General features: G+C 39.1%; 1 protein-coding gene across 2 annotated transcripts in view; it reads right to left on the bottom strand.

Annotated features, from left to right (window-relative positions):
* Positions 1-27,148, bottom strand: part of rab6ba (RAB6B, member RAS oncogene family a) — a 47,695-nt gene that overhangs the window by 3,482 nt on the left and 17,065 nt on the right. Inside the window, exons 2-7 of one of the 2 annotated variants that reach the window (XM_044044157.1) lie at positions 22,822-22,880; positions 14,463-14,516; positions 13,960-14,086; positions 13,747-13,858; positions 7,872-7,965; positions 6,160-6,226 (exon numbers count right to left, since the gene is read on the bottom strand). In XM_044044157.1, the coding sequence (XP_043900092.1) occupies positions 6,160-6,226; positions 7,872-7,965; positions 13,747-13,858; positions 13,960-14,086; positions 14,463-14,516; positions 22,822-22,880 (513 nt within the window). The remainder of the gene's footprint in view (positions 1-6,159; positions 6,227-7,871; positions 7,966-13,746; positions 13,859-13,959; positions 14,087-14,462; positions 14,517-22,821; positions 22,881-27,148) is intronic. The other variant, XM_044044158.1, reaches the window with a different exon arrangement.

Raw genomic sequence — 27,148 nt, 5'->3', positions numbered from 1 at the left:
CTTCTCTTATCCCTTTGATAAGGGTTGCCATGGCTACTGTGGTAGGTCACTTCATTAACCTTTGAACTGAGCGAAGGACTCAGTAGCTCCTTAGAAGAGGTGCTAGAAAATAATGCGGCGTGGACTTTAAGGGGACAGACAACTGTGTGCTGTGTTTAAAGCAGAACTATGCAGGATTTCTACCCTAATGTCACAGTTTGAGTCATTGTGATGGTTAAATGTTTTTGGGAGATTGGGGGCTGTCTCTACTGCCCCCCACTGTCTGTTAGTGGAAAATCAGGCTTGCCAGGTCAAACTGGAGTCCTTAGAATCAATGAATTGCTCCATTATTTTGGCAATGACTTACATATCTGGGTTCAGGACACTAGTGACTACTAGCATTCTGAAATGATGGAGTAATTCACTTTTGTAGCTCTTCTAATTTGCAGATTTTTGTCACATGAACACACAGACGGGGACTTTAAGGTGAACTGTTTTGGTTCTTCTACCTTACAAACTAGAATACTTCAACCTCAGTGTTGGCTGGTTTGATGTAGGAGAAGTGGACTTCGGCTGATGTTCTATTATGGAATGGATATACAATACATATCCATGCAGTATGTTGTTATTGTTGTTTTCTGTTCTCCTCCCATGACAGAAAGTGGAACAATATGAAAGGGTTCAAATTATTGATGTAATCGTACTGTTGGGTCATAGTTAGTCAACATTTGCAAATATACTGCTTGTTGTTTATTATTATTATTCTAACATATTTTTATGCACAACATATGAGCAGCAAACGCTCCTTAGAGTGACTTACAGTATATTGTTCCATTATTTTGTGTTTGTGATGTCGGGCTTGTAATACCACTTTACTGACAGTAGATGGTGCTGTGTCTGTGTCTACATATACTGTATATTTACCACAGCAGGCATCACTGATTAAAACACACACACACACACAAGATTTAAATTATCAATCATTAGCTGCTGTAAAATTTAAAAGAAAATCTCAATAAAAAAAAAAAAAACCCATTGCTAATAAATGAAAGTACTGTAGTGTATTGCAGCTGCTTTTAGACGTGGTGGAGGTGGGAGGAGTAAATGTACTGCTCCTCTGACATGTACAAATTATTCAGCTCAGCAGGGAATCTGCTCCTCTATTGTTCATGCAGTAAAGTGAGAGGAGACGCTGGCTGCAGTCACTGCTGCCGTGTAACAAGGCGGCGGCGTACAACAACAACAACAACAACAACAACAACAACTGTGGCCTACATACAAGTTAGTCTGCAAACTAACTGTCCCTACTGTGGCTTCAATAAGGTCCTCCTACTACGGGATGTCGGCCGGTGCGGTGCTGTTACATGCAGCAGCTGACGTGCGTGTTTCATATTATTTATGCTCATATGTCGTCCTGTCGCAGTTTCATGTGACGGAGCGTCACATATACTTGATGTTTACGTTCAGATTGGTTTTCCCATCTGGGATCTGGCGAATTTATCTCAGCAGAAGACATTAGCAAACCAAATGAGCAGCTGCAGCTTTGAATATTTCAGTCCGACCATACCTGTGTGTGTGTGTGTGTGAGACCTGTGCGTCTTTCTATGGTTGTGAGGACAACGTTTGGCTCAATAGATTAATGATGAGTTATAAAAATGGACGTTGTAGTCCAGTTTGACAAGGGAAGCCTAGAGGAGGTAGCAGTTAGCCACCAGGGGGCGACTCCTCTGGTTTGCGAAATAACTCTTTTTGAATGGAAATCTATGGGAAAATGAGTTTCTACTTCATTTTAGTTAAGGGTAAAATAATAAAATAAAAAAATAAAAAAATAAATTTTAATAATATAATGTTCTCACAATCACAGATTGTGTGTGTGTACAGGCTACAGCATCTCCTGACACATTTATAGGCTCGTGCCATCAAGCAAAAGGATTCTGAACTAAAATGATTCATATTTCAGTGAAATACCAGCAATTAAGTTCAGAATTCAAATTAGCTCTTACCAAATGAACAAAGTGTCAGTTTAAGCATCAATTTTAAAGAGGAACACGTTTTTTAGGAGGCAAACAGCTGACAAACACGAGGCAGTCAGGAGGAAACAGCATTGTTTGCTGGTGCAGCTACTACAGCTTTTATGGCTTACACTAAAAACACAGATGTGCAGTAACGCTGACTTGTCAAACGCAGCTTTAACGGCACGGCAGCGTCATGACCACAGTGTCAGTCTCACTGGAAACAACATAATCTCAGCCTATATATTCACAGCCCTGCCTCATAATTCAAACAAAGCTCTAAATAATATAACACCAGCATGATGTAAAATAAAACTCTCTTCTCAACATGAACCAACCCCAGCAAATCATGTGGGTCGAGCACCTCTTCACTCTGGGATAATCCAGTTTCTGCTAAGAGGCAGCAAACTGCTCTCACTAAGAGCAGCAGCAGCAGCAGACTGCGTCTCACAGGCCTTAACGACATGAGACGCGTCCATCACCAAGTAGCCGTTAAAGAGTAACAGAGGACGTACTGTGATTAGAGTTTTAATATCTACTTAAATTTTAAACGTCAAACTCCTTCTCTAAAGGAAACACAAGTGGAACCGTCGCCATCAACTCAAACACTATTAAATATTCAACTATCTAAATGTTCACTCACTATTATATGTTGAATGAATTGAGTCTACTTTAATGAACTTTATTTCTTTAAATGGGCTGTGGTGCAGTGGGTGCCTCACACAAAGTGGCGTCTTGGTTTAAATCCTGTTGGTTTTTTTCTGTCATTTTTCTTGCTAATTTTATTCTTGTCTCATTTATTGTCCATGTGTCTTGTTTGTGAGGCTCTTGCATCCTAACACCAATGTGGTATTTTACTGCAAATGGCAAATAAATCGATTGAAGATTCCTATTTAAACATTTAGCTTTAACTATTGGCAGTTTATAGAAGTAAATTAAATATTTCACTCTTTAGTGATTAACTACTACATTATCTACATTATTGTGGTAATTGTATAAAATAAATATGTTTTAAAGTCTATGTAAAGTGATAAAAATGCCAAATTTGAATTAATAAAAAAAAAGTAATCGCACCACACATGCACTTTAGTGGGGACCAAAGCAGGTGAATGTCAACGTTTGTACACAATATGAACGTAAATGCACCTGTATGAAACCACTTTTCATCATTTTGGTGACATATTGTACACTCTATCAGTAGTACTGTAGGAGGCTCTTATTTCTATTCTTTAGTCACTCACGAGTGAACGGACAGTCGACCGAACAACTAATCAACTAACTGAGAAAATAATCAACAGATGAATCCAGTGTTTCTCAATCCTAGTCCTGCAACAGCACACCTGATTCTAATGAGTGGCTCGTTATCAGACTTCTGCAGATGATTTGACTCAGGTGTGTTGGAGCAGGGAACCGTGGAAAACATGCGGGACAGTGGGTCTCTGAGGACCACGGTTGGGACACACTGGATTCATTGATTATGAAAACCATCCTTAGTTGCAGCGCCATTTTCAACTCTACTCAGTGAAATATGAATCATTTTCTATTTCTTACCATTATCGTGATAATGGAAATACACCATGATCAACTTCATGGAGAACATCAAACTGAAGCATAAGGTTTTGTATATAAATGAATATTAAGTAACAGTGTGTGATTGGTGACTGCACATGAAGAAGAAAGTGAATATTAATGCATGTTTACTACCTCTACTACATAACAGTAGAGGTACTAACCTATAACATAATATGTTATTATCATATTAGCAGCCATGATTTTTCGGGTGGCAATATTCTTTTTTTGTTTTAGCATACATTTTTTAACTGATGTTACAAAAAAAACTCTAAACCTTTTGTGGATTAGCATAAAAAAATCTATTCTATTTGTATTTCAGTCCACTAGATGGTGCCAAGTGCTTGAGCTAGAGCTGTGGTGTGAGTATAGTGTAAAACACAGATTTCGCAAATACTCTTATATAGTGATAATATATTGTGATTTAAATATCGTGATAATATTGTATCGTGACTTAAATATCGTAATAATATAGTATCGTGACTTAAATATTGTGATAATATTGTATCGTGACTTAAATATCGTGATAATATTGTATCGTGACTTAAATATCGTGATAATATTGTATCGTGGTGCCTCTGGTAATTCCCGCCCCTAATATGTATGTGTTTGCATGTTCCTATTTCTGCTCTTCTCCCAGCGAGATCAATACTGTTCACAGTGCAACGACAACACACGGGAGCTTCTCCATTCACTTGTGACAGATTCATCACAGAGCTGCTGAGTAACTGTCACCACCTGTCATCCATCACCACACCTCCACCTCGCACGGCTCACTCCCACAGCCATAACGCCTCATTGAGGTCAATTTAAAAATATGACCAGATATGAAAAGTAATCGGCTCAAAGTGAGTGATGAATAAAAGCAAGGAAATATGGCACCGAGCTGCTATGATGCTGTAAGCAAGCAGATGATGAGTCAGCGATGTACGGTGAACAGTCAACACCAAGGTCAGCGTGTCGTGTGTGTACTGTATGTACTGTATGTATGTGCGCTGCAGTGTTAATCAGGACGCGCTGTGTTGAGGCTTCACACTGAAATGAAACACACATGGTTTAAATCAAAGGCAGTTTCATAATTCATCCACAGTTTCCATAGAGATGGAAGCCTGCTTTGTGTACTGAAGAGCATGTGAAGGTGCTGCTGATGCTGTCAGAGGAGAAACAGTGACAACATGAAATGCTGCTGCTCTACTGTGTCTTCAAAGTGTAAGAATAATATTCATTGTTGAGTCTTATTTGTTTAGTTTGCTGCTCATTTACAGGACAACTGATTTCAGCTCAGTGTGTATGTGATGAAAGAGGCGGATGATGTTCAAGTTCAAGGGTGTACATCATGTATACAGCTTGTTCTTAAAGGGTTGCAGATGCGTCAAGGTCACCAGTTTATCACAAGGTCAACTACTCACATCTAAAAATGTGTTATTTTGAAACTACATATCAGTTTTTTGATGTGTTCCAATGAAGTGATTCAGCGTTGTCGCCCCCAGTGGCTAACTGCAACTTCCATTAGGGTTGCCAAGGTTTGTCACGATGAAACAAGGGACAAAATGTGACGAGTATGGTTTTGCAACCCTAACTTCCATCCTCCTTTCTTAGCGAGTTAGCTTCCAGGTATTTGCTAACTGTGCCGCAGGCTTTTGCTGATGTAGGCCATGGTTAGCCAGCGTCATGGTATTGTTCAACTGTAAGGGCAGGTCGCACTAAATACTTGACGCTTTAACCATTACAAGCTGTGTTTTGGTGAAAAATGTGTTATTTTGTCACTACATATTCATTTTTGGATGTGCTCCAATGAAGTGATTCAGCGGAGTCGCCCCCTGGTGGCTAACTGCTACTTCCATCCTCCTTTCTTAGCTAGTTAGCTTCCAGTTATTTGCTAACTGTGCCGCAGGCTTTTGCTGATGTAGCCCATGCTCACAATATGTCATCAGCATACAATTTCTACAAAAATGTACCTCCAGGTGTCTATTAGTGTCAAAAGGTTGTTGGTCATTTTACTGCATAAAAACAAGAAAATTCTGCTGAAAATTCAAGTGCAGGACCAGAGGCTTACATCTGTTATTAAATACGGTCTATGGTCCAGATACTATGGTGTGATATTTCATTCTGATATATATCAATCATATTGTCCTGCAGTATTGAATTCTATTTCTTAAAGAAAATGAAACATTAGGGTTCTGTTGCATGAGATTACTAATATCCAACAGGTGGAGCTGCGACAGCAGCCACTTAGGTGAGTCGTGCTACAGTCTGACTAATGGCTGGATGCTCAGGCTCCTGTCAATGGTTTAAATGAGCAAATGTAGCCATGCAACACAGAAAAGCGCAGCCAGATTGTCTGCCTAATTGAGCGACTGGCTTCCCACCTGCACCCGTCAAGCACAAGTGCTGAAAAACAGTGTGTCAAACTGAAAAAAAAAAAGTAATTGGACAGAGAGGTGACACATATTTAAATATGTGTCACTGCACAGAGCTCAGCACTGAAGCTCTTAATTGAGAAGTTAGCAGTGAGTGATGTTATCACATCAGGATTGAAATGTTTCCTCTGAGCTCAGACAATTTGCATATCATTACATGTCAACCAGTGAAAGGATACTCCCTTCTTTGCTTGTTTCTTGCATACTTTCCATCCCTGGAAGAGCAGCAGCCACGCGACGAAACAGCTGCAGAAGAGGACACAGAAGGAGGACAAAAATCAGGAAAACACAACATGAAAACTTTGTCTAAGTCGTGTGACAAGTAGGCGGTGGAGCTGCCTACTCTTAATCCATTAGTAAATGAATCACTAGATTGTAGAGTATTAGATTAATCAGCAAGAGTGTGTTATATATCAAAGAAAACCATATTCTGTGATTTCAGCTTGTTAAATATAATATTTCTTGACGATGATGATGTACTGAATATTTTTCATTTGTGGACAAAACTAAACATTTGAGGTTTAGAAAACAGTGAATGACATTTTACAATATTTTCTGTTTTTTTTAAAGAGAAGCAAATTAAATGATTGATTAATCAAGAAAATATTTGACTGATTTATTGACTGTGAAAGTTATCATTAGAGCTCCAACAGGCAGAAGTGTTAGACAAACAGTTGATGTAGTCAAATATTTGAACCCCTCCCACTAGGTCTCTTCATTCATTTGTGTTTATTTTCTAACTTTTTTTTGCTTCTTTCTTTTTGTTAAGTTGCTTTCTATCATTTAAAATGATTTGAAGAAATCTGAATAGAAAATGACACATAACCATGTACCTGAGGATCAAAAAAGTCGACTTATTTCACTCAATAGTTCTCATAGATGATTAAACATTGATGCCACAAAGATTGAATTTGGGAACACAATACCTCGGACACAGACACACACAGTGTATGTGGTCAGTGGCAGGACTGTGACATTTTTGTCAGCATTGTGTTGTTGATGTGTAAAGTGAAGTGAAGAATAGCATCCTCTTTCTGTGCTGCTGTCTGGAGAGACGTGATGCCAACACCATCCACTGACAGACACAGTACAGTCTGCATTATTGTCATTATTTACTAACGAAACAGACGGCCTTTGTTGTTATAAACAAACCGAAACCAATCACTGTCTCTGAGTCTGACAACCCACAATATCTCTCTGGATAGGGATTAGATGATGTACCTTTTTAATTGCAATGAAAGCACTAATAATAATTTAATTGTGATGAATTTCCCTTTTTAATTGCAATGAAAGCACTAATAATAATTTAATTGTTAATTTAATTTAATTGTTAATTTAAATGAATTTCCATAAATAGGTCAATCATGAATATTTTACACACAGTATACACACACACAACACACAGTGCTTGTGATTTATTTTGAAGGGCTTGCCTCTTTACAGTCACCTCAGGACCGTGTGATACATAAAATTCTTAAAATGATTGTTTTGTACATTAAAATGTTCACTAAAAAAATATCTTCCCAACACATGATGTGAAAAATTGATTTATCTCTTACCAAAATATGAGGTGAAGTGGTTTTAGTGTGTTTTAGAGATATTTTAGGAGTTTAAAGTTTAAAAAGTTTTATTTCAGTCTGCATAATCTTAACATGACATTTTTAGTACAGGACTTTTTGTCAGTATACTGTTAAATTATATTTATTGTTATTTTAATACTGCCACACTAACTACACATGTGGATATGAGCCGTACAGTAGGCTGTGAAAGCTCACAGATTTGACACTCTTTGAAACGGTGTGAATTGTGTTAAATGAAGAACTTTTTCCTTTATAAGCAGTGTAGATCACAGACGGACAGATCATCTCGTCTTCTCGGTCTCTGAACTCACCTGTTTGACGTTGTATCCCGTCTTGGCACTCGTCTCTATGAACATGACACTCAGCTCTTTGGCCCTCTGTTCGCCTTCCTCAATTGTGATTTGCCTGTAAACAAAGGCGGGGTTACATCCAAAATGCTGCAGAACGCACGATAGGTTATAATTATACACCGTTTATAAAAATGGGGACACTCGATTTTCTCATATCAGCACGCGAGGCCCAGTGACTGTAGCTGAGGCTCCTGTTATTCTACGCTAGTGTGAACACACCAGACCTAATTAGCTAATGACTGAGAATGATTAATTACATTGTCCTAGGAGAAATTAATAACAGCTAATTTGCATCACATTTAATTATACTGGCAGTGACTGTTTGGCTCTTGTTGGGAAAAGGAGGCAACATCAGGTGTCCAATAATACGAACAGAGAATTTCATGCAGTGCTGCCTCCCCATCCCCACACACACACACACACACACAAACACATCCCCAAAGACAGCCAGCAGGTTCGTTAAGACAACTGGTCTAAATCAGGCTACCACTGCTCTTCTGCACAAAACAGTCTCTTTGTTTCTTTCAACACAAAAGGAAAAAAACAACAACTGTGTACTAAACTAAAAATATCACCTGACTAAACACACCGACATCGACTTCCGTGCTGCTTTTGTACAAGCCTCCAAAACAACAACCTTCTATTTAACTGGTCCTCCTCACTTTAAATAACACTCCCTTTGTATTTTAAGCACAGAAGGAAGACAAACAGTATTTGTGAGTCAGGAAAAGACTTTCCTTCTGTGCGACTGAGGCACTGAAGACGTATTTACATAATAACACCACCTGACTGAGTTCCAGCAGTGTCTCTGTGGCTATTTCTGGATGCATGCGCCCAAGCCCCAACTTTAAACAACAGTGTGGATTATTCATCATCACCAGACAGGCAGGCAGTTGGCAAGAAAATGACATAATAAATGCACAATACGTAGCATCCAAGAGGCAGTAACGCACGTAGCAGAGCAGCTCAGTCCCAAAATATGTGACTGCTGCTCTAAAGCCAGTGGCGCAGTGCCGTGGTCAGGTCACTAAATCTCCACAGTGAGTTGAGACATGAGTCCCCAGTGTTTGAGTCTGAGTCACCGAAGAAGAGTCTGAAGCAAGTCCAACTTACATCCCCATTATCTTAGTCTGAGTCATCACAGTGGAGTCGGAATCCTGCTCCAAAATGGCCTCCAGTGCTCCATTTAGAGCTTACATACAAAGAAAAAAGGGTCACTATTTCAAAGAGTTTATTTAGGGTGTAAAATCTGTGTCCTCAAAGATTTACAGCCTCTTTTTAGGCACCTCGGCACTGCAGGCTGTGGACACATGGACCTGCAAGCACGGGAAACGTTAGAGCAATAACATATGCTAATAATGTATATTTAAATATAATAGCAGACTATAGGCCACATTCATTTGACCTATTACAAAGTCCTCATCTTCAAGTCTGAATGCTTTCAATGCCCGAGTCCACGTCTGAGTCATCAGTGATCGAGTTCAAGTCCCGAGAACAAGTCTTATTACAGTGCACTGGTGATTTCTTCATCTTCATTAGTAAATAAGCACAACCACCAAAAATCAGCTTAATAATTATTTCTACTTCCTTTGTGTGTCTTTCAGCTGCTCCCCCTCTAGGGGTCGCCATAGCAGATGATCCTCACATTTGAATTGGCAGAGATTTTTTATGCCAGGTGACTTTCTTGACAGAACCCTCCCATTTATCTGGGCTTAGATTAGACTAGACTGGATGTGACTGGGGTCAATTTAGAATGGTACCTGGCTCGGGGGGAAACTCAGCCCTTGACCCGGTGGGGACTTGGACCGGCACCCCTTTGGTCACAAGACAAGTTATCTTTCCACTTGGCTATGGGCCGTCCCAATTACTATTTCTACCTGTTAATGAAAGAAGCACTGATTGATTTTATAGACAAATGTGAAACGTCACGGCTTTGATGAGAAGCAAGCGGCGTAAAAGTTTTGATGAAGCGATTGCGTATGAACTTCCCAGCACAGAACTGCTGACAGACACATTATCAACAAGCTGGTGAACACAGAGGATCATTTAGAAGCGACAGAGCTGGAAATTTCCCTCAGTAATTACAGCAGACACAAAGCAGAGCTGAAAAGACAATGAGCGTTAGACTGACATTTGCCAGGTGGTTAAAAAAACAAACTGTGATTCCATTCTCACAGCCCCCAGAGAGGGATCTGGACAGATTTTCATTTGTGTTCATGTTCATCTCCTGTGCATAGCTATTAGCAGTGTGCACATGCCTGACTTTTTAATTATCTCTAATTATGTTGGTATTGTTTCTTGAGGCTAATTGATGAACATGTATATGCAAATCTCTCAATGTTACAAATTGTGAAATAAAAATCCTGTATCCACCTTCTTAATCACATCTGCTCCAAGTGCATCCTGCTGGACAAACACACAAACAATGTGGGGTTTCAAACCATTAAAGATGAAGGTTTGACACTTTTTCAGCTGTTTTATTGTCACAGGTAACACACACTGGACATTTTTTCATGGATAACAATAATAATTTTATTTTAGCATTAAAAAATATATAATTTTGGTGGATTAACCACTACAATAACATAAAAAACATTTGGATAATTACCAGTTAATGCAGTTAAGCTGTGGCATAAACCTTACATTGGGTGCTGGTCTAATAAATTATGCAGCTATTAGCACACCTTTCTTAAGGATGGAGTTAAACACGTAGTCCATTGATTGGCCAGAACAGAATAATTACTTCTTAGAGTCAATGGGGAATACATGCCATTTTGAATACTGACCAACATTATGACAGAGAAAAGATTCAAGGCCAGTTGTGTTTCTTTTCTTTTTTTTAAAGAATAATGTCACTGCAAAGCAGTTTTTACTGCGTCTCATTTTTCTTGTTCACCAAATTTATTGGAGAGCTACACTGTGTCCGTCCGCCCATCGTCTACCACTTTATCCTCCACATGAAGGCTATACTGTGTCTCACAACATTTAACTAAACTATTGCTAAATATTATATTATATATATATGTTATATTACCTAAACATGCTGCCTACACAAACTTAATTGATAACAGCGTCCAGTGTCTGTGAGTGTCCAGAAAAGCGTATTGTGAGGTACCCTGTGATTCCCACCCCTCGGAAACATGTCGCTTAAATGAGACAATGTTGTGATCACAACTTGTTGCACCGTCACTAGGACTCCAGGCAAAACACTTCATTCACACATACAGAAGCTTCACCAGATTAGTTATTATTGGATGGATGTTTCTCCACCTTATGTATACAGTACACAAGCATGAAAAGAAAAACTACATTCACTTTAAACCTGACCTCACACTCAAGTATTGCATTTGCAGGGAAGCAGATTTAACTGATCCACAACTTTAACAAGTGCCGTCACAAAAAAGAAATCCATGAGCGTCGTGAACATCACACCAGGCTGTTGATGCCTTCTTTCATGTGAGGCAGGAGCCACGCTAGATTCCCCTTCTGCGGGGCTTTGGGGACTCTTTAGAAGCTTAACTGTGCATATTTTATTTCCCATAGGCACTGAGAACTGTGAAGAGCTCCACCACACATGAATGAGCAAACTAACAAACACAAAGAAAAAGCCCTGATCTCACAGAGAAGGTTGTAAAGAGCACCTGAGCATCTTTTCACAGCAAAAACCCAATTAAAACAGGAACTTCTTCTTTACCTTAAGCATGTCCTCTGTTTGGTTGAACATAAAATGTCAACCATGGTGTTTCAGGTCTTAAACCAAGCGCAGTGTGAGCCACTTTATTCACACTTGTGTCAATTCATGTACCAGGTTTTTCCACATAATCTCTTCTTTAATCAGTGAAACACACAACAGAACAAACAGTGATAACAGCATTTATCATCTCTGTGGGTGCAAACCTTTCACTACCAGACCTGACTGCATCTGCAGGAGGAGTGTCACTGTCAACATAATTAACCTGAACGTGTAATATATCAAATATTTATAAGAATCTGAATGATTGGTCGATACACTGCAGTTGGAAAATGGAGCACTGTAATTTAAAAAGCAGTCAAAAACCTATCTAACTTGACTCAGGCAGCAGTGAATCTGATTTACCTCCAGTAGGAAGGAAATTAGGAGAGGATGCTGAGGTCATGTTAAAGCAGTAAATATGATTTTCTTCCTTACCTTAAGTTCAGGACCATAGAATGGCAATAAAAACAAAAGATTATATTGAAATTGATAACAAAATGATAAATCATACAAATCAGTTGATTAAAGCCCACACTAAAGTCTCAATCAGGCCCTTCTGACAATCGAGGGTGCTTATCACTACATAACAGAGACAGTCTGCCTCCATGCCTGTTTACATTCTGAAGTTAAATCGCTCAAGTTTCTGTGAGAGCTCAAATCCCGCCAAGTATGTGGTCCTGTGTCTTGACTGGATCGTCTAATCTGTGTTTTTTAAGGATGATTGAAATTCTGTTACAAAGTGTGTTGTGTCTGTGGTCTCCCATGTTTTTAAAATCCCTGTGGGACGGGCTTAAAGCCTATCAACTCGACATGACCCCATGTCTCTCAGTGTAGCAGTGTTTTGTTTTCTAGTCTGTGCAAAGTTCCCAAAGTGGATTCCACTGCTAAAAATAAAAGTAGGACTTCACAATCATATTTCTATCACAATCACGATTTCAGCTTCTCACAGACATGAAAATGTGTGCTCCACCAACAGTGCTCCCCTAAACAACTGCGGACACCACCGCTTCTCTCCCTCAGTTAGTGTGTGTGTGACTGAGGAGGGGCAGAGAGAAAATATCGAGATGGCAGCATTTTGGTAATTACTCACAAGTCCACAGGGGGTGATATAGGTTCCGCATTGGAGCCTTTAATTAAAATGCATACTCCTGAAAAGTCAGTATATCCAAATATGCTGGAGAATTATTAATATTTGTAAAGTGGATTAACTTGTTTTCAAAAAGGAAAATGACATTTAGATGAAAAAGTAATAAGAAAAGCTATTGGTGCGTACAGTAGGCAACCTTCATATATTCTGGCACTAGGACAAAAGTGATCTAATTCTGCATTCATTTTCGTCATATCATTCCACTATTGTGGAAAAATCCTGTCTCCTCAGCATTTTCTCACCTCCTCACTACAGCTAACATGCTGTCAGTAAACACACATTTGTGGCTGCATCTTAAAATGTTATTTTTAGGTTTCATTGCACCATTATGATAAAGAAATGTGAAGAACTGAAAATCTTAGGTTCACGGGCACATGAAGACACTGGAGGAGGACGTTATCATTCCATGGTGTGGGAGAAAACCATCTTCATTTGCACCACCCTCTGACATTTTATGGACCAAAAAACTGATTTATCAAGGTAATAAGCAACATATTAATTGATTATAAAAACAAATGTTAGTGCAGATCCTCATCAACAAGAACTAACAATGAACAATGTGAGGGGGACATTGTTCATGTCACATCATCATCACATCTTAAAAAGATGAACTAAAGCAGAATATGCTAATGAGTATATCCATTAAATGTGATGTATTATGCAACATACACACATTTTACATACCTGTCATATACATATACATATATACACACATATATATATATATATAACATCAATTGGATCAACAATTATTTCTATAACGAGTAACCCACTTCAACGTCTTATCAGACCGTGGACTCTGCAGGGACAGCTTTTCAGTCAATTTGTTCTCATCATACTTTGTGCTCATTTTGCTGAATGTTGCCACAGACACGTTGCACATCATTGTTGCCATGGCGTCGAGACATAAGGGGAAATGTTGAGTTTAATAATTCACTTCGGCAGTAATCACATACCTCTTATCTGCCAGATCTGTTTTATTGCCGACAAGCATAATGATGACATCACTTCCCCTCTCTGTCCTGACGTCGTCGATCCATTTTGACGTCTGCTGGAAGGAGTTAACGTCTGTTGAGGGGGGGAGGAAACAACGCAGAGGGCAGTCAAACTAAAATGAATACTTGCATAGATTGCACATAATTAATAGTTCAATTCCAAGGAGCACTCACTTGTAATGTCGTAGACCACCACAGCCACAGTGGAGTCCCGTATGTAGCTGGGAATGAGGCTCCTGAAGCGCTCTTGTCCAGCCGTGTCCCACAGCTGCAACCTCACCTGGGGTTCAGAGAGGGAAAGCTGAGGAGGCTGAGATTATTTAGAAAATCAGAGAGCCTGGGAACAGTAGGCCCTCTCCACACAAACACAGACACACACAACACAGTACATATACACAACAAACATGTGTTACTGTACATGAGTGGAATTCTCCTGGAACTGTCAAATTCTTCTAGCTGCAGGAAACAGTCCAGACAGGTTTGAAATGTACTCATCTAAATGCAGTCATGAGCACGGCTGGGTTAGTTTTGAGTGCATTATTGTGAGGATGACCAGTGCAGCAGTATGTCATTTCTCTGTTAGAGACTGAGTTACTGCAGTACTGACACATAACACACTGGAAAAAAACCCCACTGTAGATATGTATATATATTCTTAATTTAACTGAGGTTCTTACCGTTCGATCTTCCAAGTACATGGTTTTTGATAGGAAGTCAATTCCAATTGTGGCCTAGTTCAGGGAAGAGAAGACATTCCTGGATCATTATCACTGTAAATGCCATGAAAAGCTATCAGAAAACAACTGTGTTTACCAGGGAATAAAAGGATGGAAATAAAGACACAGTGAAACTGTGAAGAGGACAACTTCCATGGTTAATGGCAGTGTGTTCACACCAAATGTAATTAAAGTCTGTCACGCAACCAGGTTACGTGCAAAAACAATGCAAGTGTCACATCAAACGCAGAATGACATGACACAATTTAATGATAACTGATCAGCTTTGAGATTTTAGAAGTCTAATCTGGACAAGAATCTTTCCAATGTCCAATCCAATGTTAAAGTTTATTTTTAACTTTTGATTCAAGGCTTTTGATGAATTTTCAAGAGTGTCAGCAAATATTACACTTATCGGAACCATATTGTTTCAATGTATAGTTTGTGTATTTTGTGTGGTTTTTATCCTGCAATCGACTGCTTAACAATCATGGCTCATACCATTCCACATTATCCACTTACTGCAGGAATCTAAACATTTCTGTATTGTTTACTTTCAGCTATGCCGCTCGCCACGATATCATCAGATGATCTGACTCGAACTAATTTAAAAGTGGTAAAACTGCAGATATGGGTTTGTTGCTTTAACTGAATTTTGTTATGAAGAAAGAAAAAAAACTGCATAGCAGGAAACAGAAAAGTTTTTTTTAATGACTCACTGACACTGAATGACAGCTGGCCAAGGCTGATGTGGTTTGTGACTTTTTCATGTGGTGCGTCCAGGTGTTTGGCGTGTCAGCGTGTGCATGAGAGTGAGGGGATGAGGGTGTAAAGGACTCGATGGTTGCTTGTGTTGGTCTAAACTCGGATTATACCGCAGTACCCAGCTGTATGGTTCCACTCTATGTGACCCAGGCTTGCAAATGGGAGCACCAGCCAGCTGGAGCTTGTACTGATAGGCAGGAAGGACCTGCAGGCATTTATTCTGAGACATGTCAGAGAATTACTTGTACCATGACACATTTAATATGTTTTTGCACTAAACCTTTTTCTCAAACCTAGGTAGGCAACATACTTTTGGAGGTATGGATCAATAACTCTATAATAAACTCCATCAAGTGATCTGAGAGAGAAAACTGGATTACTGCAGCTCCTCCAGGCTCTGTTTCCAATCTTGGAGAAATGTGGCCTATTACAGGACACTTTGACCAATCACATGACAGTTTAAGGAGACAGAGATGGCTCCCCATTGGCTGTTCTACTATGATGGACACATTCTGTTGCTATTCTAGCATTGGTGGCAACTAGATATGAGACAATATGAAAACTAATGTCATGCTTATCCAGACAAAATTATTGTTTTTTATGTCTGTCAAATTCTGTGATCATTGGCATGATGTGACAGGATGTAAATATTTTCATTTTAGTTCAGGGGTCACATACAACCCAATTTGATCTGAAGTGGGCCGCACGGGTAAAAAAAAAAAAAATAGCATAATAACCTATGAACAGCAATTGTTCCCTTTGATTTACATTTAATTAAGTATCTTTTTACAAAAAAAATAAGCGCCATTTCAACAATATTATGCAAAAGTTTTTACACGTTTGCATAACAACTTAGAGATCACAGTGGATCTACAAAGGCAATCCAATCCTGCGGGCCGGATTGGATCCCTGGTAAGGCCAGTTCTGGCCTGTGGGCCTTATGTTTGACACCCCTGATTTAGAGTATGCTTCTCAAACTGCAAACGTTTCCCATATTTGGTGGGAGGGGCTCAGATCAGAGTGACTCAGAGAACCTGATACTCAATCATCAATCATCATTTTTCGAGTGCCTACTGCAGCTTTAAGCAAGATAGTGTATCTGTTGTGTTTTGCTGACATGAGGCAGTCCAGCTGGTTCCCACTGCCCACTGCCAACTTAGATAGAGCTGGGCATCAGCAACTTCATCGTGCACTTGTTTCATTTCGATAACAGCTGTCACAATGGACTGAAGTCGGGATGTTGGATCAAAAACTGTACAGCTAAAAAAATAATTCAGAGTATAAACTGCTGCATACAAGATTATAGTAATTTAAATAAAAAGAATTGTAGGAAAAGTAGCTTTCACATTTTACAGCCTCCAAATAGACAGGCAGACTAAGCACAGTTTCAAAAATAAATAGTCTTTTTCAGCTAATAATAAAAGCTTGCTAAGTTGCAATTGGAATTATAGACATAATAAATAGAAGAGAGCTACTGCAGGAGTTTCTCTACTCTCCCTCTCTCTCTACCCTTCTACAGTTTTAAATATAGAATCCCACACAGAAAACCATAAATGTACAGATAAGATCGGCAGAAATTATTAATGTTCCTTTTAAATAATTCACCAGCACACGTCGTCAGAGGACAGACCAGGAACTCTCATTCTGCCAGTGACAAGGGCAAAAAAGCTTTTAACACGTCTGAGGGATGTGAGGTATATTCTTAACTTCATCTAGGGATGGGTCGTATTTCTGATTCAAATACAAAATATTATTTTGTAATTTGTATTTTATTAAGATGATGAAAATGCCTTAATACAGCCAGAAAAAAAACTTCAGGTCACAAGGTAGGAGCTGTATTGGCCGTTTAAGCGTAAAATGACTGGAGAGGTGTAATCTGCCAAATATAAAGTGATTTTCAGCCACAAAAACATTTTTAAGTCACAAGGTCGGAGCTGCATTCACTTTTTGTAAGTGCAAAAGAGCAATGTATGGGTTGTACTGGCCCTTTAAGGGTGTTACAGATAAAAAGGACTGGGTGAGGTACAGTATATGCTACCAAATATTACCCTTATGAATGATTTTGAAGCAGATAAAATATGTAGGTTACACGGTAGGAGCTGCAATCAGGCAAGCGCTAAAAGACCATCGCATGGGGCTGTACTGGCCATTTAAGAGTAAACAGGTAAAAAAAAAGGACAGGGTGAGGTATAATCTGCCCAATATTACCTTCGTGAATGAAATGAGGACATTTAAAAGATAAAGACAAAGATATTTAAATTGGTTTTAAAAAAGATATAGAGCACAGAGCAGCTAAAATAATTCAGTCATGAAGATAATTGCAAAAGAGAAAATTTCTTTATTTTAAATATACAGCATCCATAAATCATGTTAATTACAATCTAGTTTCCAAATATAAATATTTGTCATGCTTGACAAACACTTATTTGGCTACAGTTGTGATTATAGGGAAAATGTTAGTGTCAATGTTTAAGTTTGACAAAGACAAACCTTTTGCTTATTTTCAGCTCAGATTTTTTATTTTGCATTTATTCTGCTCACACACAAGCAGATCCACCCACTCTGCAGAGAATCATTCACTTCACGTTTCCTGCATTTGCCATTCAAATAGCAAGGAGCCAGGCACAGGTGCACCCGACTTTTAAAAGGGAATAACAAGTGAAACTCTGATTGGCTTAATTGATGTTACGCCCCAAAACATACCTTCCAATAATTCAGACGCTAAATACAACTCCTTTGCATCTTGCGCCGAGATTATACGCTGTGTAAATAGAAAAATTGCAGTTGGACACGCCCTAATGCGTTCATGCACGCACTTCAGAGCCTGCACTTTAAATCATTTAAATAGGGCCCATAGGGTTTAAGTTTGTAGTCATTTTCCTGGATTTCTGCCTGTGGACTTCTAAGCGAGAGCGAAAGCAACAACGCTGTCTGCTTTGTAAGACGTCAGATTTTTTTCAGTCAGTTCTGTGTTGTTTATCTGTCTTTTACTGTAGCGATCATTGTCTAAACTAAATCCAGAAAATTTGGAGCTGTGAGGTGCAGACAAAGACAGACTGGTACAAGCTGGCACACTGTCAGGCAGTTGTTTAAGGGAGCACTGTTGGCAGAGCACACATTTTCAATATTGGATGGTCACGTTCATGAGAAGCTAAAATTGCGAATGAGATAAAAAAATGAATGTTGAGGTTTATTTTTAGCAGAAGTTTTTGTGGGCACTTCTTTATTGTTTTCAGCCACAGTGCTGCTTTTGAAACAGTCACTGTCTGTACATCTTCTGCCTCGTCTGCACAGTCCTGATGTTTAACATGTGTCAATCTATGCAGTGTGGGAATTTTCCCACAGACACGAAAACAGAAAAAATGCTATACTGAGAAACACTGAGAGAGTCGTGTGGTTTGTTTCCTTAATTCTTGCGGGACGATGCGGTCATTGTTTGACTTCACAATTGTGTTATCGTTGCCTCGCAGTGTGATGAATGTTTGCACCAACTATGGAACGATTTTGACTGGTTGTCCACGGTTGTATTTCTACCTTCATGTAAGGAGAGAATACGAATATATCCAGCACTGCTCCCACCAGGACTTTCAAGGTCCTCCATCTGGCAGAGCCACTGGCAAACCAGTAGACCTTGAGACTCAGCGAGCAAACTGGCAGTTGCTCACAGTGGTTAGAACACACAGCAGTTTATGGACACACACCAAATCTGATTAATCTCAAGTTTTCTGCTGGCACACAGAGAAACCCAACAGCATACAATCATGCTGCCTGCTTCAAACAGCCAAATTTATTAAAATTTGTGATCAGTGTAAGTGCTTTTAATAATTAATCTGTTTGTCGTGTCACTAAGCAGTATGAACATATATGTATACATTTTATATATCAATTCAGAATGTATTTAAGACTAAACCATTGATGCTGACTGTCACTGATGCAATGATATACTTTGAATCAGATGATTTTGTGTTTAAATAAAGTTGATAAATGGTGTAGTGGTTAGTTTAGTACTCTCGTCTCTGAAGCAAGAAGACCCGAGGCCGACCCCACCTGGCCAGAACAAGGGCCTTTCTGCATGGAGTTTGCATGTTCTCCCCATGTGCATGGGTTTCCTCCGGGTTCTCCGGTTTCCTCCCACACTCTGATTCAGCAAATTGGACACTCTGAATTGACCGTATGTGCTTGAGTGGATGGTTTTTTGTCTGTGTGGCCCTGTGATGGACACTCTGGTTACCTGTCCAGAGTGTACACTGCCTTTGGCCCTTTATCAGCTGGGATTGGCACCAGCATGCCCCAAACGACCCTCATGTGCAGGTAGAAGATGAATGAATGAATAAATGAATGAATGAAGGGTATAAATGAAATAAAAACTTGACAATGACAAAAATAAAAACCCTTAAATGTCTAGTGACTGTTATAACTCTGTCGTGTTTGCTCAATAATGGTTATACATATTAGATAAATTATTGTGTGAAATGATGCGGTGACGTGAAAACACAATGGTAATACGTATAATTGTACACCTGTAATGGGTTACCTCAGCTTTAAATTATCTCTGGATTTAGCTAACACACTACACGATACAATATTATAACGATATGGCAAAATACTAATACTATTTGCAAAAGTAAATATTGCGATATACTCACACAACAGCTCCAGTGAGAGTGAGCACTTGGCACCATCTAGTTTTTTATGTTAATCCACAAAAAAAAATGTTTATTTGAAACAAAATTATATGCTAAAAAAAATCGTGTTTCTAAAGTGACAGAATATCGCGATGTAAAAAATATTGTGATATTTCACTGTATCAAATCCTCCCCCCCCTACTAAATATGATATGGTATGTTTCATAAATTCAGCTTCTCCAGTTCCAGCACTTAAATATCAGAGTTTGTTGGGCCGAGCAGTCACAGCCTGGTGGCCAGTCTTGACTGACAGCTCCACCACAGCTGACAGAGGCAGTCTCCCTCTGGAGGCCTCTGAACCCTTTAGCATGTGCTGCCAGGCAGTGAGGATGTCTCCCTGCGTCTATTTCGGCTCAGTGGCTGCTTGATGGGAGTCTGCTGCTTTAGAGTCAGGGTATCAGGCTTGCCTTTCTCACATCCTCCCGCTGACTAAAGCCATTGCCACGCTCAGTTTCATCCTTCTGATGAACCTTATCCTCTAAATACAGTGCCAGTCTTCTTTCAAAGGACAGGAACTGCTCAGATCTAAAGGCTTGGCTTGGATGAAAATAAAAAAAAACATGTCGTGATATGTTCAGAATGAATGACTTCATAAATATTCACATCAAGGCGCACTTCCCCGGCACACTCGCATTCAGAGTCTTTCCACCGTCGCAGGGGCAAATCTTGCCTCCCCTCTGACTGCGGTATAAACACTCAGACCCAGCTAATGCATGCAGCATTTTAATTAATACTCAAAGGTCTCAGAAGTTGAGCTAGAAAATATCACTCAGAGCCCTACCTGTCACTGATCAATGGACGAAAAGACAAAGGGAAGACGGGGACAGCATGCAAACCCACATGGGATAAAACAAACACTTGGGAGATACAGAGATTTGACATTGATCTATGGCAACAAAGTAGAGGTTATGGCATTTATAAAAATTATAATCCACTACCTGAAAAAAGACAACTGGAAGACGCACAAGAAGTCCCGTGGATGTCAGGGTTAGTTTTACACACAAATTAAATAACCGTTTGATTTCCATATTACTCTATGGCTGTTGTGACAATTTAAGGAAGGGATCGTTACAATAGTGTGGGGGAGATGGGGAAACAATTTGATCAGCAGATGCTAGCTGTCTGCCTCCCATGCTGCCTGACCACTTATGATGGAAGGAAATGGCTGAAAGTAGAGGAGAGGAGAGCCCTCTGTCTTTACAGGCCGAGTGCAGACGGCCATTTGTCTAGAAACCCATGTTCCCCCAGTGTTCCTCAGATTGACTGCACTTTGATGGCTGTTGGGTTCGCTAAAGCTTTAATGTATCCAGCTGCACTCAAGTTGGAAGTTATAGCAGTCGCCTTGGAGTGAGAAAAACTGCATTTAAAAAAACGGGAGGACACATTTCGCTCTGGGTAAAGGAGGTTAGGAGGTTTCAGTCTTTGAAAATAATCATGGTCATATTTGCTATCCATGTATTACAGGCCGTATTCATGACGACAGACATCAAACTACACAACTGGACTGAAATAAATAGTATATTTTGTGTGGGAAAGAGGAGTGAGAGGAGGATTCCTACATTTGTTGCAATCTGCAGTTTTACCATTAGAGGTCACTAATTCTTACATGCCAGACCTTTAACGAAAGAATACTCAGCTGACAGAATCTGACAGTTTAATAATCTAGTAGCTGAAACTGTCATTGATCAAGTAGCAGTGTCCACAGTTTCTTTTTTCTGTCTTTAAACCAGTAGTGGAGCCAGGATCTGTCGATGCCCATAGATTGTAATGTCTCATTGGAGCTGTGTAATCGACTTACTTAATTGGTTGACCTCTAGTATTAAATATATCAGCACTATTTACCATTACATGGTGAATTGTGTTTGGTGACTAATGACGTTACTTGAAGCTTTGCAAAAAAAGGTTGTTGATTACAGTGTTTCTGAGGATAATCCACTCATCCTGCATGAACTAAAAGACACATAAACACTACACAAAATGAGGAACTGCTATGTGATATTTGATACATGTTAGGACTTGAAAATAGAGGGCTTTTTGCTTATAAAGTAATAATACCACAGGTTTCATCAAGGAACCCTTGCAGATGCTTGCAATGAGTGCTGCAAAAGCAAAATTCTGTTTTTAGGATGGCAAGTGAGGTTCAGCTGCTTTGCAGAACAAGGTCAGAAACAGTGATCACTGGAGGCCCCACAGTGATCTTCGGGTGATTCAGTTCAAATGTGAACGTTTTAATATCCATGACGGAATTAAACGTCCATATGAAATGTACACACACACATATTGTCATAGGTCATCGTCATGCGTCTACTTAAAGCTGCAGTCCGAACCTTTGGTGATTTTTGTTGTTGTTGATGTTGTTATTCTGCCTCTGTTTGCTCTTTGTGAAACGAAACAATGTTAAATTATTCATATGCTCCATCCATTATTTGAAAACAAGCTTGACAGTAATACTATCACAGCCACCTGCCTCAGGGGGCATTTGTGTGCATACAGAGGCAGCACGGGGGCAGGCAGGGGCAACAAGCAGGTATTTTGTCAAACGTCTAAATGACTGTGGGGGTTTTTAACACTAAACTCACTTCCAAAGTCTTCCGTAACGCACTTCTTTCTGTTTTCATTCATACTCCATCCTGTGTGCAGCCACCTGACTTTACTAGAGTAACATTGCTGTTGCCTCAGTCTGTCTTGACATAAAACAACTTCATTACATTTGTTAATTTTCATAGGTTACAGTTTGAATCATAATGATTTTATACGTGCCTATATTGTATTTAATGTATGTATAGCTGCATGTTTCAGGTTTAGAGCTCAGTGGGACTGACAGTGCAGTACAGACAAAAGTGATGATCTGTGCCGGAGGTAGCACTTACCTGATATGTGTTGTCAAAGCTGTCATACATGAACCGTGTGATCAGAGACGTCTTCCCAACTGCAAGAACAGGAAAGAGACAGAATTCAATAAATAAGAGACAATAGATCTTCTTTCACTCAGACACTGAATAACTCCACACTGGAGCATTGCAGGATATGGTTTCTGTAATGGCTGTTGCTGCTCACCATGGAGCTCATTACTGTGTATGGGGAGTGACCAAGGGTCAGCAGTGGCATCAGCTTCAGATGTAATTACAGCGCTGTTGCTGGAGATAGCATCATGTGTTCCCAATACACTTAGACGTCCCAATTTAATAAATTCGGAGAAATCCATACACAATGGAAAAGGTGAGGGGAAAGTTAACCCCTAAAATTAATAAAAACTAACTAACTAACTAACTAACTTAAAGTTGAACCTTGAAGTTAGTTAAAGTTAAACTTAAAGTTGAACCTTTGGGGGCTGTTAACAGGTTACAATGACCATGTCTGTTACCTGCATGTGGTTTACATAGAAAGTTTCAACAGTTTTGGTTATTTTTGTCTCGTTGGTTTAGTTAGTTTTTTTATTAATCCCCTTAGGGAAAGTATTCCTCTGCATTTTGACCCATCCTAGAATTAGGAGCAGTGGGCTGCCACACTGAGTGGCGCCCACTCTGTGGCGCTCCACTGGAGCATTGGGGGTTGGGTACCTTGCTCAGGGGTACCCCAGCCCTTTTTGGCCGGGTGGGGATTTGAACCGGCGACCCTCCGGTTACAAGTCAAGTTCCCTTTCCCCTTGGCCACAGGCTCCCTTTAACTGGAAAGGGATTAGGAAATACACACTGACATTGTATGTAGTCTATGTCACTGTAGCAACCACAGTGCAGCAACATGTAAAAGCTGTCATAGTTGTGAAAGTACAATGTAGTAGAAGTATTTTTAAAGAATTAAACTAAGTTTTCAGGGGATTCATATTTTCCTTTAAACCAGCATATTATCCTCAACAGATAATCCATGCCATGGGTCTGCAGATGTGCATAAATATAACGCGTTATTGTACCTTGAAGCAAAATACTAAAGTGTTGTTGCATTACAGCAAAACCTGTGACATCAATCAACAATCCATTCCCATTTAAATGCAGTTCCTGTAACAATCTGTTAACATTGTCAAGCTCCAACAATATTGACTATCATGATCAATGCCCATGCATTACAATTAAATGCACATTCAAAACTGCACACCATCTTATGCAAGGTAGGAGAATAAAAAAAAACCTCACCCTATATAATGTGGGCAATGTTGGGGATAATCAATATCAGAATCATAATGTATTTTTTCAGACAAACTAAAAAACAATGCTCATTTACTAACATGGGGCCAAAAGTGCACTTAAACCCTTGACACCATAAATGATTGTATTTCATACATTTTTGCTCAGACTATTCATTGCTATTATTAATGTGATACATACAACGTTAGATCCTGTTGACCTAAATCTACCCGACCATTAGACCTGGTCGGGTAGACCTGCTTTTCTCCAAGGAGAAATTATACTTAACTGCCAAGGATGATTATGGAGGCGTGTTATGGTATGTGACTGACAAATGACTGGAGAACAGCCACCAAATTTATATCCATTCGATAATAAATTCATAATTTAAGAAGCATCAGGCACATTCCAGAATTAATCACTTATAAAAGAAAGAACTGGTTAGACATGGTGGATTTTTTGATAGATGGTGCATATGGTTGTCAGATTTTTTTTTTTCTTCCCTCTGTGAATTCTTAATGAGGTCGATTGAAGCAAACAAATGGGGAGGCCAGTTTAAATCGATCACACCCTCTTATATTCATCTGGCAGCATTGCAGAAGGTTGGCTGAGGCCTGGAATCTTATATCCCTCCAACTTTAAGGCAACAGATCCAACGTGCTAGTCCAATAAGCAAGTCAACACTGACTGGGAAGAATCTGCATAACGCTGACAACCACATTTGATTTCATTGACTTTTAACTAAAATGCCTAAATTAGCTAAATCCAAGTAAGACATGCAGATTATCATTATGTGCTGCTGCAATTTCACAGTTGTTTTTTAACAACACAAAGTATGCTGAATTATGAGGTAATGATGTTGAATGCAGTAACCGTGGCCATACAGCTGTAATTGTTTACATGAAGTGGAGTACAAACTCCTCTCCTCATTGCATACCTGCGAGGCACGATTGGAAATGCAGCTACTTATTATGCTAATGTCTTCATGTTGATTTATCAATATATCGCCTGGCTTACTTGGATCCAAAACTGTCCCACTTTTTTCTATCTGCAAATTAGTTGTTGTTCTTAGTGTTTTACCACAGTTGTCTTTCATGGTGTCACATTACTGCCTTCTTCTCTTTCATGTGTCCTCTTCTTCTCACTCTCTTCCTTTCATTTGGGAAATTAAAAAATGGTTTCTACTTCAAGCCACAGCCACAGGCTAACTAGTTACCCACAGTAAGTTGGTGGCACTTGACACTAGACATGTCCTGTTGCCATGTTATGGGCCAACTACATTATTATGTCTGAGTTACAGCAGGGTGCAAGATGTTGAAAGTTGGAAGGCCCCCTCAAGTCAAAGCAACCTCACCAACCCCTACATAGGATTCCAAGTTACATAATCCTATATATATCCTATGTTACCACAACACAAACAAACAACCATGGCAGTCACAATATTATAATACATCTAAAAAACATCTATGGACACCACCACCCATCCAATCCCAACCAAGTCTTACTGAGGAATGGGGACACAACAGGCAGCCTTCAACATTTTTAAACCATTTTATTTAATGAGTTAGTATTAACTAGCTAGCAACAGCTTGTAACATCTGGCAGTGTAGTATTATCCCAAATTTTGATTAATACATCTATAATAACCAGCCAACTCATAGGTTTTAGCTGCTAAATATTTGCTCTAGTGGGCTGAACATTAGGATAGCAAGTCTGATCCAAGAATCTTTGCAGAGGACTCATCGTCCTCAAGTATTCAGAAACATGACAAATCACTCTCTGTGCCCCTGTCACTGCTAAAAGCTTTAAAACCTAGGGACAGACACCTGCATCCTGTTCCCTCTTTCTTACATTAGGTATTACATGGGAGAGTAAGAACAAACTCCAAACACAAAATAATGAAGGGCATTTAAGCATATGATTAAAATGTCAACACAAAAGAACTAAAGGGAAACAACAGTGCCCATTCCTGACTGTGCTTGTGCAATATAATTTCTGTTAATATCTTCAGATATGATTTAGTTCTATTTGTGTGAATTTAATTACTGGGTTAGAAGAAAGAAGCTTAGCTACATGGCTGCAATACTTTAATGGATTTTATTTTATAAGGCTAATAAATAGTGATTAACAAGGAATATTTTATACATTTAAGCATTAGCTCTGCATTTCCTCACCATAAGCTTTTCATCCTCTTTTCCGTGAAGCTATTTCGGAGATTATGATGGAATTCAAATGATAAGTGGTTTTAGTTGGACATTAAAATGAAATCTATAGCAGCACTGGAGATATGGCGGCAATAACCTTGTTTCTTTGAAGTCGTGACATCAGTGTGTTCTCACAGGGCAGCGGGTTTACACAGAAAACTATGGCTAATTAATTTCATAAAGAAAGGTTGTACTTAATTATAATAAGAATTACAATTTTAAACTGTCTGGCTACAGGCCAGCAACTAACATTAGACAAAATAATCAAGTAATAGGAACTAAGTGTTAGAAGTAATAACATGTTTATTAGACTGTAGACTGGATTTGCCCTTGATAACAAGCTTTATTCCATCTCTATTACTATAGCACTTTTAAAAAAACAGCAGTTTAACAAAGTGCTGTACACAGAATATTTAAGAACAAATGATAAACAATACTAATAGCATAAGAGCATACAGTATATGTCCTCTAATCTAAATATGGAGATTATTCGGAAGAAATCGACAGAGTTTCATTAAATAATTTTCAGAAAGAACAACAAATCAAGTACAATATCTTGATTATGACCCATACACTATGGGTGTTTGTTTTTGTGATATTTGTTGTTATTGTTTTATTCCTCAACATTACATAGCTGCAAAATAGTTTTAAATCTTAAATTCATTGTGCAACATTGTAAAGGATCTTGACATCATCTTGCAGTCATATTAAGTCCTCATGCTGGCATAGAAATAGAGAAATAGATAGCACCCTCTGATTGGACTGACTAATGTGAGCAAGCCACTTGACAGTGCTGACCTTTGAAGAGATGGAGAACAAGAGAGTTCAATATGGTGGAGTCGTATGTAGCTCATAAGCAGTATTGCACATTG

The sequence above is a fragment of the Solea senegalensis genome, linkage group LG14 (genome assembly GCF_019176455.1).
Source record: "Solea senegalensis isolate Sse05_10M linkage group LG14, IFAPA_SoseM_1, whole genome shotgun sequence".
Classification (NCBI taxonomy): Eukaryota; Metazoa; Chordata; class Actinopteri; order Pleuronectiformes; family Soleidae; genus Solea; species Solea senegalensis.
This window is presented reverse-complemented; position numbering and strand designations above follow the sequence as displayed.